The sequence below is a fragment of the Mus caroli genome, unplaced genomic scaffold (genome assembly GCF_978045245.1).
Source record: "Mus caroli unplaced genomic scaffold, Mus_caroli_1 scaffold_16, whole genome shotgun sequence".
In the NCBI taxonomy this organism is placed as follows: Eukaryota; Metazoa; Chordata; class Mammalia; order Rodentia; family Muridae; genus Mus; species Mus caroli.
The window spans coordinates 44646930-44661733 of record NW_028227271.1 but is presented as its reverse complement, the minus strand read 5'-3'; the positions used below and the strand labels follow the sequence as shown (position 1 = coordinate 44661733).

The 14804-nt window shown below is 51.0% G+C and overlaps 1 protein-coding gene across 1 annotated transcript; it reads left to right on the top strand.

Annotated features, from left to right (window-relative positions):
- Nucleotides 1–5303: 5303 nt before the first annotated feature.
- On the top strand, nt 5304–13460 carry Trib1 (tribbles pseudokinase 1). Its single transcript, XM_021183924.2, has 3 exons — nt 5304–6453; nt 8393–8685; nt 11162–13460. Exons 1-3 carry the CDS (start codon nt 6094–6096, stop codon nt 11625–11627), a joined length of 1119 nt encoding a protein of 372 aa, XP_021039583.1. The 5' UTR covers nt 5304–6093; the 3' UTR covers nt 11628–13460.
- The last annotated feature ends 1344 nt before the right edge of the window (nt 13461–14804 follow it).

The window sequence follows — 14804 nt, the reverse complement described above, 5'->3', positions numbered from 1 at the left end:
ACGGTCAGAGATCAAAAGCAGCCCTTGCCCTCTGGCCTATCGGATACTCCCCACAGCAGCCAGGGAAGGCCTGTGAAGATCTCTGCTCTTAGAAAAATTAACTGGTCCGACAGATTTTTTTTTTTTTTTAATTAGTTGGGCACAGTGCTAGTTCAAGGGCAATGCAGGCAATGTTGTAAGACAACGCCTCAGAAACAATTAAGTTTCTCTTCATTTAGAGAGAGAGATGATACCTAAAGTAGAAAAGAAAGGCATGGCCGGAGCCTGGCAGCCAGAGTCTAAATCTAGCATGGCCACCTTCCAGATGCATGATGTCACGCAGGCTTCTTAGCTTCTTTTAGCCCGTTCCTGCTTCCATTCGGAGAGGGGTAATATTTTCTAAGATTGCTTTGAACATCAAACAATTGGAAAGGGTTTGATACGTGGTAGCAATGGAATACATGTCTATTTCTGTCCCAGCTTTTGAAAGTTTCAGGTTCATCCTTTGGACTCGATTTTAGGGGATGTAACGTGCCAGGCCAGGTCTGCTCTGCTCTGTGGCTGGGAAGCCTTGTGGGTAGAAATGCAGAGAGGTGGAGCTGGGGTCCCCAGGCAACACCACAGTCCTGCTCGATGCGATGCGGTGAGGGGACCACGCAGAACTCCCCAGCACTGCTGCCATGTCCCTCCCTTGGCACTCACCAGAATGAAATAAGCTGGAGCGCATCAGTAGCTCAGCCTCCTCCAGAGAAATCAATAAGGGCTTCCCTGGGTTGTGCAATGTGTGAGTTCCTGAAAAGTCAGGGCTAAGGCGACCTCCCCTCCCCATCTCAACCAGTCCTGAGCATCAGCTTCCAACTCAGCATGGTGCTGAGGGTATGCTGGACAGACGAGTGTTCACACTTATCCACTATACTACACACACACACACACACACACGCACACACACACACACACACACCAGAAATACACACGTGCACAGAGAACAGACACATGCACACACACACACACACACACACACCAGAAATACACACGTGCACAGAGAACAGACACATGCACACACACACACACACACACACCAGAAATACACACGTGCACAGAGAACAGACACATGCACACACACACACACACACACACACAGAGAGAGAGAGAGAGAGAGAGAACAAAATAGCCACACAAAGAAAACACATAGACACAGAGTGGGGGGAAGGGAGGAAGAGGAAAAGAGAGGGAGGGAGGATTTGGGCTTCTAACTCTCATTGCCAATGTAGCAGAGGAGCTGGCAAGTGGTACCATGTGGTAGACATTGTTATAGAGCCAACATCACCATTTAACCAGGAAGAATTACTTCCTGCCTGTATCCTATTGACTAATAGGTTTTATTCATTGTCTTGGGTTTTCACGTAAAGGCCTTTTTGAATTCTGGGCTATGGCAAGCCTTCACAATCCTGGCCACATTCACGCACAAGCCAATTTCCCCAAAGCGCTTTCCAATATTATAGTTACCTGTTTCCCTTGCAGGGAAAGAAAAGCAGGGCTTTCTTATACCCTTTACACAGGTGAGACAATCAAGGTACAAAAAGAGCAGTGCCTGAGAAGCAAGAGGGAAGTTCAGTCCAGACTTGGCAGCAAAGAAATCCCCAGGACCAAGATCAAGACAACTTCTTCACTCCCTTGTCCTTGTGAATGGCAGGCTCTGCCAGTGGCCATACGCCCGTTCCTGCACACATTCCTTCAAAGCTTAACTTCCTGCTTTCCTAGGCTATCTACAGCCTATCACCTAGGCAGGATTCCGTGTTTAACTCCGAAATGTGTCATGGAGTTACCAGTCCTGACTCTGCCCAAATGTTGTTTTTTCCAACAGTCCCTTATCGCCAGCAGTCCCTGCGGGTGACCCTCGTCCCACAGGGACTTGCTGAACCCCTCTTTTGTGATTGACCTTGAGCTGGGGGCTAGAGTGAGTCTGGTCAGACCCTTCTTTCCTGGAAATGTAGTCCAGTGGAAAGAGTCCCGGGAGATGGGATGTCCTTGCAGCTGGATGCAATTTACACCTGACTGCAGGTGCTGGGAAAATACAGAAGGTGTTCTGCAGGATGAGTAAGAGCTCATTAGCTTGGCAGAGGAAGAAGAAAGATTCTAGTGGGAGGGAATATTTTGGGCAACTGTGCAGAGGTGTGAATTGGCAGGTGTGTTTGGGGCCCTGCCAGGATCTGGCATGAGTAGGACAGAGACCAGGAGATGAAAAAGATGAGTCTTGAAAGGGAAGTGAGACCTGAACGAATGCAGGATGTGGATTTCCTCCGTGAGTCCTTCAGTGTTAGGCCAGAGCCTGATGCTCTCAGGTTCACGGTTCAAGGGTTCCTCTAGCGTTGTGCCAAAGAGGAACTGAGGAGGGCACCTTTACTTTGTCCACAGCACTTAGTAGGTACCCTGACACACAGTAGGTATTTGCTATTGGCTGAAAGGATGGTTTCATGGTTCAGAAGCTCTCTGCAGGAATCCAGTATATAGTCTTGCACTGAGTTGGAGGGGTGTATGTGGGGGGCGTGTTGTTGGGGAAGGGGCTAGACGAGGAAACAGAATTCAGGTCAGCAAGTTTACCAAGAATTTCCTGTGAGGAACTAGTTCCAAAGGTACTGGGAGAGCAGAAATCAAAGAACAAAGAATAGTCCTGAGGGTGACTTGGATTTTAGCGTCAGGAAGTTGCTGTCACCCTAGGACCGGAGGACAAGATGGTATCACCTGATCCCAGGAGGCCAGAATTGTTGGAGCGGGCCAGGCCATGCAGAGAAGATGTGGTAGACTAGGATCCTCAGGAGGTACACTCCGTTGGAAATGAGAAACTGGAATGGAGGATGTGGTACCCAGCAAGGGATGGCAGGAAAGGAGTTGGAAAGGGTAGAGGGACTAGCTAGGCTCATCTAAGGCAATCTAAGAAGGCTTCTGGTGCCTCCAGCTGAGAGCTTGGAACTGGGAATGCAGAGGGGGTACAGGTCCCTGCAAGAGGACAGGGCTTTATCTTTCCACCACCTCCTTGCTCTTTTCAGTCACAGCAGTGCTATTTCTTTGCAGCGATCAGGGAGAAAAATCTAGTCTCAAAGAGAAGCGTGGCTGTCCAGGAAATCATCACACAGAGAGGTTGCTATAGCTGGATGCCCAAGCAGGGAGAAAGATGTCTCCTGGTAACTCTCCTCTGCCTCCTACCTGCTCATGGTCTTCCAGAGCCTCCCACTGGTCATACTGGGGAAAAAAAACCAAAAAAAAAAAAAAAAAAAAAAAAAAAAAAAACCAAAAAAACAAAAAAACAAAAAAAACAAACAAAAAAAAAAACCCAACCCAACCCAAAAAAACCAAAATTCAGTGAGTTTGTGAAGGCCATCCCAGGGAGCTGAGCAGAGGAGGACGGGGCACATGTTTAGCTGAGGTGTCATGGCAACGGTGGTTTGTGGTGATGTATCTCCCAGAAGAGGCTAACTAAGGGAGAGGAGGTACATACAGCATTCAGGTTAAGATAACCCATCACAGTATTGGGTTCATTATCCAGTAACAGGCCCAGCGGGCAGCTCAGTACATCCTAAGATTCCTTCAGGAGAGAATCTTATCAGGTAGATAAAAACCCTCAGGGTCTAGTGCAACTTCCTAAACATACTTGGTCCCCATAACCTGTCAAGATTCAGCTCCCTCTCCTAGCCAAGCTGCTGTTCTTAGATGGATTTCCTCTGGGCAGTTCGCATAATCCGATGGAGGCCTCCCTAACAGTTCCTTTCTTTGCAAATTGTGGTCTCCTCTGAGTCTACAAGAGTGCCGGAGAAGCTTCCCCTACGGACTACGGACTGCTTCCCGTAGCCTTTGAATCACAGCAAGGAAGCTAAAGGTTCTAGGCTTCCGTTTTTTTTTTTTTTTTTAATCAAATGGAACAAAATGTAATCCTATGAAGTGAGTGTAAAACTAAAGTTCATAACGTACGCAAAATGCTCAGAGTAAGGAGCCCGCACCCCCCTGGGCCACAACTGATGCCAATTATCATTACTGTCTCAATTTAAGTCTCCTAATCCCCAGCGCCTAACCCTTGGAGATGCTTAATTAGCGTTTGTTGAATGACTGGAGAATTAATGATGAAAAGGATTTATTCTTGGGTTTGACCTGGTTTTAGAAAATTAATTATTCAGCATAATTGCAAGAAAGGACATTGATAATAGGTATCTATGCTAAGTGAGGATCCAGAGACTCCAAACTGACCTGGTTTGCGAAAGAAGTGGAGGGGGGAAAAAACAAACAAAACCCAGCAACACAAAATGTGACTGCAAGCTGTTTCCAGGGAGCAAGGTCAGCCAGTTTCAAGAGCACACAACTCAAACTATATGAAAGTATACATGCGACCTTGTTCGCGTGCAGGTAGTACAGAGTGAATAGTATGGCAGTGAATAGAGTGACCCGTACCCCAGTATCCAATACTCCTGGCTGCATTGGCGCCCTAGACCCTCGGGCGCGTTATTGCAGGCGGGAGGGGACAGGAATCTGGCGCCAGCCACGTGGGCCCCTTCCGCCAGTTCCCCACATCCTTTGTTTCCCACCGGCCGGAGCTCAGGAAGCTCTTTCGGCGAGTCACCGCGAAGGGGCGGCCCAGGAGCTTGGAGAGGCTATTTCCGTGCAATCCGGGCGGGCGGCAGGCGCGGGAGGGGCGTGGAGGTGGAGGCAGAGCAGAAGGCCCAGTGTTTGCTTTTATTTCATCCAACAGAAGGTTCTATTTGTGGAAGCGAACAGACGCTGGGGATTAGAGTTGGGAGGGGGCAGGAAAAGAGGGGAAGGAAAAAAAAGCCACATTCACTACCACGCACAGGTCTTCCCCGGAACTACCGCGTGGGGGTGAATGACTGATAATGGAATTCATCACCTTTCCTCTCGCCCCTTCCTCCGGCTGCAGCCGCGACTCGGCGGCGCCCACAGCTCCATCGGGAGCTCCCCAAAGTGCAGAACGGCGGGGAAGGGGGGGCAACCCACTAGGGTAAAGGCGTGACCACTGGGTCTCAGCCAGCAGCCGGTGCGCAGCCAGGAGGTGCGCGCGGCCGCCGGGAGCTCGGTGCTCCATTGTGTTGTGTGAATGATGCGCGCGCACCAATCAGCGGTCGTTTCGCCCCCGCTGCCCCGCCCCTCCCGCCCACTTCCCCGGGAACCTGACGTCACGGGAGCTGTGCCTCCGCCCCCTCCCTGGGCTACCGGCCCGCGGGCCTGCGGTGGGGCGCGCGCAGCCTGCTGCCCAGCCCAACCCGGGGGGCGTGTGTGCGCGCCCAAGGCGTCCCAGGACGTTCCCACCTGCGCCTCGGCGCGCGCGGTCGGGAGCATCCCCAGGCTTCTGGCCACCCCTTACAGTTCCAGCCTCCAACTCCACCTCCCCTCCCCCCTAGTCCCCTCCCTCCGCTCCGGTGACTGCAAGCCCGGCGACGGGGCCGGAGTCGTCGCAGCCACCTCATTGCACAACCCGGCTTCCCAACTGTTTACACAGCCCGGGCTGTGAGTGTGTGTGTGTATACAGCGTGAGTCACCGGGAGGCGGAGGAGGTGGAGGAAAAGGAGAAGGAGTGCACTGGCCGGGATCAGTGCGGCACACACACTCAGAGTCCGTCACTCTCTCTCTCTCTCTCTCTCTCTTTCTGAGCGCGTCTCGCTCGCTCACACGCCTGGAGCCCAGGAGCGCGCAGGATTCCGAGCGGCACGGAAAAGTTGTACCGGCTTTTACTTCAGACTAATTGCTTTGGGAAGTGCGTTTGCTCGGTGAAGCCAACGAGCCTGCGGAATCCTGTCCTCGAGGCTCAACACCAGGGAACTCGGGCCGCCTCCACGTCCCGGACTATCCACAGCTTCGGCAACAATAGCGGCGGCCACCGCCAACGAGGCGCCCAGACCTGGTGCCTGTGGGGTTCTGGAGACCTTAGCCGGCCTCCCACCATTGGACGCGTGGCCAGCGTGGTTCTTGTGGACAACGCCAGAGTCCTGGAACGGCTCCTCTTGGGGACCGATCCAAGCTCTATCTGCAAACTCCATCCCGCCGACTGGAAGAAGTCACAGCGCGGATCCAGGGATTTACAAAGCCGGGGCCGCTCCGGCCAGGGCCGCGATGCGGGTCGGTCCCGTGCGTTTTGCCCTGAGCGGCGCCTCGCAGCCCCGCGGTCCGGGTCTACTGTTCCCGGCTGCCCGGGGAACCCCGGCCAAGCGCCTGCTGGACACGGACGACCCGGCGGCCGTGGCGGCCAAGTGTCCGCGCCTCTCTGAGTGCTCGAGTCCCCCCGACTACCTCAGTCCCCCTGGCTCGCCCTGCAGCCCTCAGCCTCCGCCCTCCACGCAGGGAACCGGCGGCAGCTGTGTGAGCTCACCCGGGCCCAGCCGAATCGCTGACTACCTGCTGCTACCCCTAGCTGAGCGCGAGCATGTGTCCCGGGCACTGTGCATCCACACCGGCCGCGAGCTGCGCTGCAAGGTAAGCATCCTGGGACGGAGGTTGCGGGTCTGGGTCGTCCACAGAAGTGCCTAGGTTCCGGCCCACCGGGATCACAGTCCCGCCAGCGCTTGGGTTTGGCAAAGCAGATAAGGGCGTTGAGTTGGATAAGGAGGGTATTTTGGTCAGCTTCGTCTTTTTGGAGGTTGAGGGCTTTCCTGTGGAGTGTTTTTATCGTGAGGGTTAGGCGGTCTAGAGGAAGTGCAGGGTTCAGTTCTTTTATCTCTGTTCTTTTCTTTGGCGCTCTGTATTGCTAGCGCGTGGCGTTCCATTTAAGTTTGGAATTGCAGTGGGTTCCAGAGCCATGCCATTGCCCTGCTCTCATCCCCCTCCTCCCCCTGTCCTGGAAGGACGCCCTGCAGTGTGTGCCTCCTCGGGACTTGGAGCAACTGGCAAGCTCTTTGCCGGAGGCTCGCGGCGTGGGTTCTGCATAGACCAAGTCGGGCTGCTTTTTACCTAGGGGATTCTGGACTTGAACTCCTGTTGGGACCAGCATACAGCCCACCCCAGGAAGTGTTGGGATGGGGTGGTCTTAAGCGTGGGAAGGCTTCTGGCCAGCATCGGAGTGTTGGAAAACTTCCAGAGGCTCGCTTCCACTTGCTTTAGTTTGAGGCCGGCAATTTTCATTGCAACATTAGGAGTACAACTAGATACAGGATGGCCCGGCTCTCCGGGAGAGCGCGTAGCCCAGGACGGCTGCGCAGTGTGCTCTTCGTGAGCCGGACACCCTATCTCTGGGCCATTGAGAGCCCCACTGACTCCTTTCATTCTCCTGGAGTTAAAAGTGGCATCTGGGTTTCCAACAACTCACCTGAAAGCCACCCCCCCCCCAGCGCCCCACTTCTCCGTTTGCTGCTGCCACCTACTGTCCACCCGCGTGAAATCTCTGATGCGTGGTCAAGCCCAGAGAGAAACTCTTTTTCTTCTTGGTGGATGAGAACAGTTTTGGGAGAGAAACGGATGGGGCGGGAGGAGAAGGCAGCAGAGATATTTTTTTTCCCAAGTTGGTACTAGAGCAGCCACCTCAGAGGTGGGGTTGGTCTGGGTCATTGTGCAACCCCTTCCAGTTCCTCTGAGCAGATAATAGCCGAATCCAGATGGTGACAGCCCGTGTGTCACCATTTCCAGTTGCGTCTAGGATATGAGTAACCGGGCTGAACAAAAGGCCCTTAAAGAGACCAGCCAGCTTCTTAGAGGATTTGCTACCCGTTGGGGGGAGGGGGCAACCAGGGTAGATGGGGGTCGAGGAAACAAACAGGAAAAAAGAGAAGACCTAGAGAGGTGCCTAACCCCTCCCGTAAGAAAGTAACTACAGGCTGCTTCCACCTGAGTCGCAGCCATAGGCAGGCTGCATAAGGCTGCTTTGTCAGTCTCTCCTTCCAAGTCATCGGTTCCTTCTGACTAATGACAGCTCTGCGTGTTTGCTGCCTCAGCTTCCCGTGGAGGCTGCAAAGTCACCACATTCTTTGACTGTGCTCTGCTGAGCCTCCTGGGTTCGCAGGAGATGCATGCATGTTTAGCTGTTGATTTTTCACCCTTAGGGATGCTGGGGGTACCTTCCCCTAGCTACTTACTGTCTGCTAGGAAGAGCTACAGTAGGGAGCTGGGCTTGCTTGGCTCCTGGGAGCTGATGGCCCCCTAAAAGACAAAAGCATTTGCAGAAGGGAGTTCTTCCAGTCACCCTACAGTAGGGGGTGGGCTCTGGGAGTATGCTGGCCCAGATCCCAAGGTGTAGCAGGTTTGTTGTAAGGGTATCCTAACAGCTGGAGCTCTGAGGGGGTACCCAGAAAAGAATATATGAATGGGGCTTATTGCCATTGAAAGCCCAAAGATTGAGAACTCCAGCCCAGCTTCAGATAGGACCTTGGAGGCGGCCCCCTGGCTTTCTCATCCCTTAAACAGGTCACTTTTCTCCCCACAGGAGTTCCCCATTAAACACTACCAGGACAAAATCAGGCCTTACATCCAGCTACCGTCCCATAGCAACATCACTGGCATCGTGGAGGTGCTCCTTGGTGAGAGCAAGGCCTACGTCTTCTTCGAGAAGGACTTTGGAGACATGCACTCCTATGTGCGGAGCCGGAAACGGCTTCGGGAAGAGGAGGCCGCTCGGCTCTTCAAGCAGATTGTTTCCGCCGTTGCCCACTGCCACCAGTCGGCCATCGTGCTGGGGGACCTGAAGCTCAGGAAGTTCGTCTTCTCCACTGAGGAGAGGTAGGCAGCTGACACAGCACCTCTGGTGGCCTTTTGGAACAACAACAGCAACAACAACCCCCCACCCCCCAAAAAAACAAAAAAACCCAATGAAACAAAATAAAACAAAACCCCTAAAGGCACAGGTCATGCCGTTAGGTGCAAGATAAACCCAAGGGCTCAGGTCTTCTCTGCTGTTAGTACTAAGTCCTGCATCTGGGAAGTGATGGCCAAGCCCAGTTTATTCTCTGCTCTATTGGATGAAGCATAGGGAAGCCTAGAGGTGTGTTGGTGCTTTTCTCGATGCTACCTGTTGACAGGATGCCCTTCCTGTCCCTGTCTCAGGCTCAGGTTTATCTCCTTTTGTCAGAAAGGTCAGTCTTTTGGGGAAAAGGTGTCCACTTGTCCTTGACTCCCAAGAGGTGCTCAAATTCTTACTTCCGTGCCCTGCCTCTGCTGTACCTAGAAGACATTACAGAGCTAGTTGTGTTGTTGTGTTGGCAGAATAGCAACCATCCCTCTCACAGCAAACTCCCGTTCTATTTGAGCCTGGGCGCACCCCACACCTCCCAGTAGTTGTTTCCCATTCTCTGGTGAGTTTTTAAAGACATCTCATCAACTCCATCTTCAGAAAATAACCACATTGAATAATAAATGGAAGTTGGCTAGCGTGCACTGCTAAATATAGTTCCTGGCTTACCTCACAAAGGACAAGATGTGCTTGATAAGGGAATAAATAAGGAGACAGTAAGATCTGAAGTGGAGGCTTCACCAAGAGAACCCAGGAAGCAGCATGAGCTAACCACACTTCATTCTGCAGCCAGACTCCGACTCTGTCCGTGGTGGGAGGATAGAGATTGCCTGTCTGTAGAATTGTCCTGTGGGAGTGAGTTACTTTCTCGAATACAGTTACACAGGACTTGCCCTAACTGTGCACTTTTACCTGTAACACCAGGGCCCCCCTAAAACAGTTACAGAGGTCCCCAAAGTGTGTGTGTTTGTATCTGACCTTGCACTGACTATCGAAACACACAGGATTAGCAAAGAGAAACTGTTTGCTGTGAAGAAGTGTCCGGTTCCTGGCTGGTGTGTGCTTCTTTGATAATGGCGATGCCTATTTTTGAAACATGCACTACACACCTCCTCACCAGCTTTTGAAATCTGCATTGCACAGGCCAGTGTCATGGGCATAGGGTTTGGTAACCCGAGGGTTAAGCAATGGCAGGCTGACGTTATTCCTGTAGCCAGCACAGGTGCAGGGTTTTAGTACTACAGGAGCCAATCAGGGGCAGACACCCGAGGGTTGAGTCATATTTTCCGTTTACAGAACCGATGGGTATTTTACATAACAGGGAGGTCATGCTGAGGACATACCGAAGTTAGCACATGTATACTACACTCCAGGGAACAGGAAGGCTGGAAAGGAAAAAAAGAAAGAAAAGAAAGAAACTACCAGACCTTTGATAGGAAAAGGAACTGACCAACTGTTTGCATGTAACTTCACAACAAGTGACTTACTAAAATTGGCCTGCTTCTCTGAAGCAGGCCCCGGATATTAGAGGTACCCCACGTGGTCCTGGGGGCGTTCGGGGGGGGGGGTATCAAGAAGATGTGGGTGGCTGGCTCTGCGTCAGGAGGCACCTGCAGCTTTATAAGAGTTCCTTCGACCAAAGGTCTTGTAGACTGTGGTTTCTTTAGTAGACTTGGTTTCTGGACTTTCTTTCACATTCTACAATGACTTCTTTAACAACGATTATCTATAAAACAGAGATTCTCATGTGGGATAAAGACTCATGTACCTTGATCTACAGTCCTAGGGGTGGGTGTTCAGGGGCCCCTGTAGCCTTCACATCTATCAGCCACGCACGTTTGTTCACATAACTTCTCTGTCAGGACTAAGTAGTCTTTGTCGTGAAACAAACAGCCCAATAAATGCAATTATTAAACATTTCTTGTCACCATCCCCCTCTGGTTATTGCAGCTGGGACTTGGGTGAATGAGATTTTGTAGGTGTGGGGGCAGTAGTGTCGACAGCCCTGGGCAGTCAGTGTCACAGTAAGAGACTGGTAGCCTGGACGATGGATACACAGCCCCCACCTGAGGAAGGAGGATGCATACCCTCACTCTCCCATGACAACTTTGTAGAACATGCCAGTCTTCCCCTGAAACCAGCTCCCCATTTTGCACTGTGAACTTTGTCAGTTGTGTAACCCTTTTAGGATATCATAAGCTCTAGCATCATGAATATTATTTGAGACTTTGCATCATCCCCTCTGCCCCCGGGCACTCTCTCGATACTTTGCAAACATTTATTGCAGTTTGTATTGGTTTGTGAAATCGCCCGTCCTGGCTGTTTGCAGGGCAGCGCTCACTAGATGAAGGGGTAAATGACATTCCAACGGCCTTGGCTGTTAGTGCCTGTGGGCACTGTTATTGGGAAGTGCTTGTTCCATGGCAGCTGGTCTGAAAATAATAGCTTCATTTCTCTCTCCCACAGAACCCAGCTTAGACTGGAAAGCCTGGAAGATACTCACATCATCAAGGGTGAAGATGATGCGCTGTCAGATAAACATGGCTGCCCAGCCTACGTGAGCCCCGAGATCCTCAACACTACTGGGACCTACTCCGGAAAGGCGGCGGACGTCTGGAGCCTCGGGGTGATGCTCTATACGCTTTTGGTCGGACGATACCCCTTTCATGACTCAGATCCGAGTGCCCTTTTTTCCAAAATCCGCCGTGGACAGTTCTGCATTCCTGAGCACGTCTCCCCCAAAGCCAGGTGCCTCATCCGAAGCCTCCTGAGACGAGAACCTTCTGAGAGACTCACAGCTCCTCAGATCTTACTCCATCCCTGGTTCGAGTATGTCCTGGAACCGGGCTATGTTGACTCTGAAATAGGAACTTCCGATCAGATTGTTCCTGAGTACCAGGAGGACAGTGACATAAGTTCCTTCTTCTGCTAGTCCCCCCCAAAAAAACCTCAGAAACCTCATAATTCTCACACATGGCATTTCTAATGATGGGCAGGCCCTCTTACATGGTGCCAGCCAGATTTGGGGACGGAGCACCATTGTCCTTGTGAGGCTCAATGTGGTGTCACCTCTCTGGGCTGAGTGACTTGATTTGACCAGCATGCACTCAGATTAGCTGCTCGACAGAGGTGTCCCCTTTTCGATGAACCATCATGACTATTCCAGTGTCGGATGCAAGGGTGCCACGGGCTCTGAAGCCAACGCGCATCCCACGCGGTCAGGTGTAGTAGTGAACTTGAACATTTGAATGGGAAGGAAGCACTTCGCACAGTGGCATTTGAACAAGGTGGCAATCGGTTGGAGTAACAAACTCCCCTTGCTGCTGCAGTTTCTCCTACCAGAAGTTTTTCTTTTCTTTTTTTAACCCTTACTCTCCCTGCAGACTCACCCATGACTCTGTTCCGGCATTGGAATAGATGGAGTGAGAAACCCTGCCTGAACCCAGACTCTTCCCCCAGAGCCAAGACCTCCTATGCAATAATGCCCCCCACAACCCCACCTTGGGACCTATCCCCTGCAGCTATGAAAGCAGTCACCAGCTAATTGTGGAAAAGTATCAGGAGATTCAAATTCTTGGCTGTTTCAGAACTCTTGAGCTCAGTCAGGCAGCGATGTTTTTAAAGAAATTAATTTGATCATGTGGAATCTGTTAGCTCTTAAGGCTCTCCTCGAATATGGCAGCATTTGGCCAGCACTCCCTACGCCCACCGTTAGGACCATCTCTGGGTGGAACATTTTGTGTGTGCAGACAAGGGTGAGGAGACTCGCCAGCCTGCTCTCTCAGGAGCACGTGTGAACCGTCTTCGTGCTTCAGAGAAAGTGAGTTTGAGACAGTCTTGCAAGATTCTCAGACAAAAGGAAACCGGACGCCAACCTCCCACGGGTTTACTGTGCCTCTGGCATCCAGGGTCTTCAGTTTCCCGTGCTTGGCTCTTTGGGGTTCACGTGTCATGTTGTTGATGACCCTATCTGTGAAGCCGGCTCTGGAGTGACAGAGAGAACCTCAAAAATGTAGCTGGAAAGGACTTTAAAACTCTGCATCCGATGCAGAGTCTCGCCCCTAGCTGCCTACCCGAGATCCCTTGCTTCAATCTCCCCAGGTGGGGGACCTGGCCTCTGCCTAAATGCTTCTGGAGACGGAAACATATTCCCTACAGGGAATGAAGCTTCTCAGAGAAACTGCCGAAAGTTGCATTAAAAAAAAAAAAAGTACAGAAGAAATAGTTGCCACTGTCTAGGACAGTGCTGAAGTCAGGTGGTTAAACGGGTAACAGAAATACTGTATTGTGAGAAATGACACAACAGAAGCCGGCAGGCATCTTTAAGGGCTATGCCTAGGGAGACTACTAACATGGAGACAATGCCGTGTATACCTCACGTACTGTGTGCTTTATATTTGTATATACATTTTACCTTTTATACAGATGTCCGATTGTTGTCATTTGGCTCTGCAGCTTGTTTTGTCGTCTGTGTCTGTCTGAGGAACCTGTGTGTCCAGAGCCATGTGAAATGTGAATGATTGTTGGCAATATAATCTTGAGAGGCTGGTGGGACTTGGGGAAGGAGCAGGGACAGGCCTCTGTTGGTATCACCCAGCTCCTGTGTATCTGTGATACATTCCCTGGCTGAGGACTCGGGGCTGGCCTGGGCATTCGCCCGGACTGCTGGAAACACTAGGTCTCCTGTGCGTGTGTGGAAAGGTAATAGTGGCACAACGTTGCTAACTTGTAGAGAACTTTTAATAAATATGGTTTCGTAAAGAAATATAGTGAGTTTCCTTTGTGTGCACGCTGCCTTCCTGTGACTGTCCCTGGCTACAGCGAGATACCCTTTGACTTTCTGGCTGCAGTGTCTCACGGACACAAGAGAGTCAGACAGGTGGTTGGCTACTTTATTTTTTTTCGTTTTATATAGTCCTGCTTAGCATGGAATCGCTATGTAGACCAGGCCGGTCTTGAACTCACAGAGGTCTTTGTGCCTCTGGAATTAAAGGCATGTGTAATTATGCCTGCCTGGAATCTGCCTTTTTGTGTGTGTGTCTGAACATGTGTGCTTTAATGGGCAGGGCTCACATGCAGAATGAGGTGGGTGGGTGTTGTGGTCTGGGTTGGAAGCATTGGAGGGTAGTGTAACATGGATTTTTGAGTTCAAGAGTTGAAGAATTGGCTGCCTTTTGACAGGCTTGGGTGGTTCACACCTGCCTTGGCTTTCCGATACTGTGGAAGCTGAGACAGGCACATCAAGAGTTCAAGACCAGCTTGGGCTATATAGCAAGTCTGTTTCAAAAACAATAAAATGAATTCTCTGGCTTTTGATTTCAGGTTTTTTGGTTTTGGTTTTGGTTAGAGAAATGGAGAATTTGAGAAAAGCTATGAATACCCCAGAAGAACATTATAGAATATTTACCACTTTATTCCCCCAGAGAGAGGGCCATGTAGGTTCCAGAAGACACCTGCCCCTCAGCTTTAAAGCTGATTATAATATGATTAGTAATGGCATTTCTTTCCGTCTCCGCCCCCCTCTGTAAGTATAAATATTAAAATAAGGAAAAACTGCTTAGAAAACATTGACTCTGTTACAGGGATGACTCGATTGAGTTAGGTTTCTCGTTTCACTATGTCTTGACAACCTCTTTGAAACAAAGCAAATTAGTCGGATTAAAATGATATGCGCAAGGAAAGGGGAGGGGCTCCCATCTCTGCCCCAAGCTGAGGCCCTGCTGACCGCCCATGCCCATGGACAGCAAACACTGGAATCTGGAGAGAGGAAGGAAGTGGTGAGAGCATTGAGGGTAGATATGGAAGAGTTACGGGAAGGTGTGGGGAGTGTGTAAGATCAGAATGTGTGCAAGTCAAGTATGAAATCCTCAAAGCAGTTAGTATACAGTTTTAACAGTAAATGAAGCCACAGAGCTGAGGAAATGGCTATTGGGCTGTAGATGCCTGTCACCGAGCCTGACAAGCTTAATTTGGTCCCCAGGACCCACCTGGTGAGAGAAGGGGACTGACCATTAAGTTGTCCTTTGACCTCTGTACATGACTGTGGCACCAGATACCACACCACATTGTAAGTGCAGTGAATTCTCATGAAGACAACATCAGATCTAGA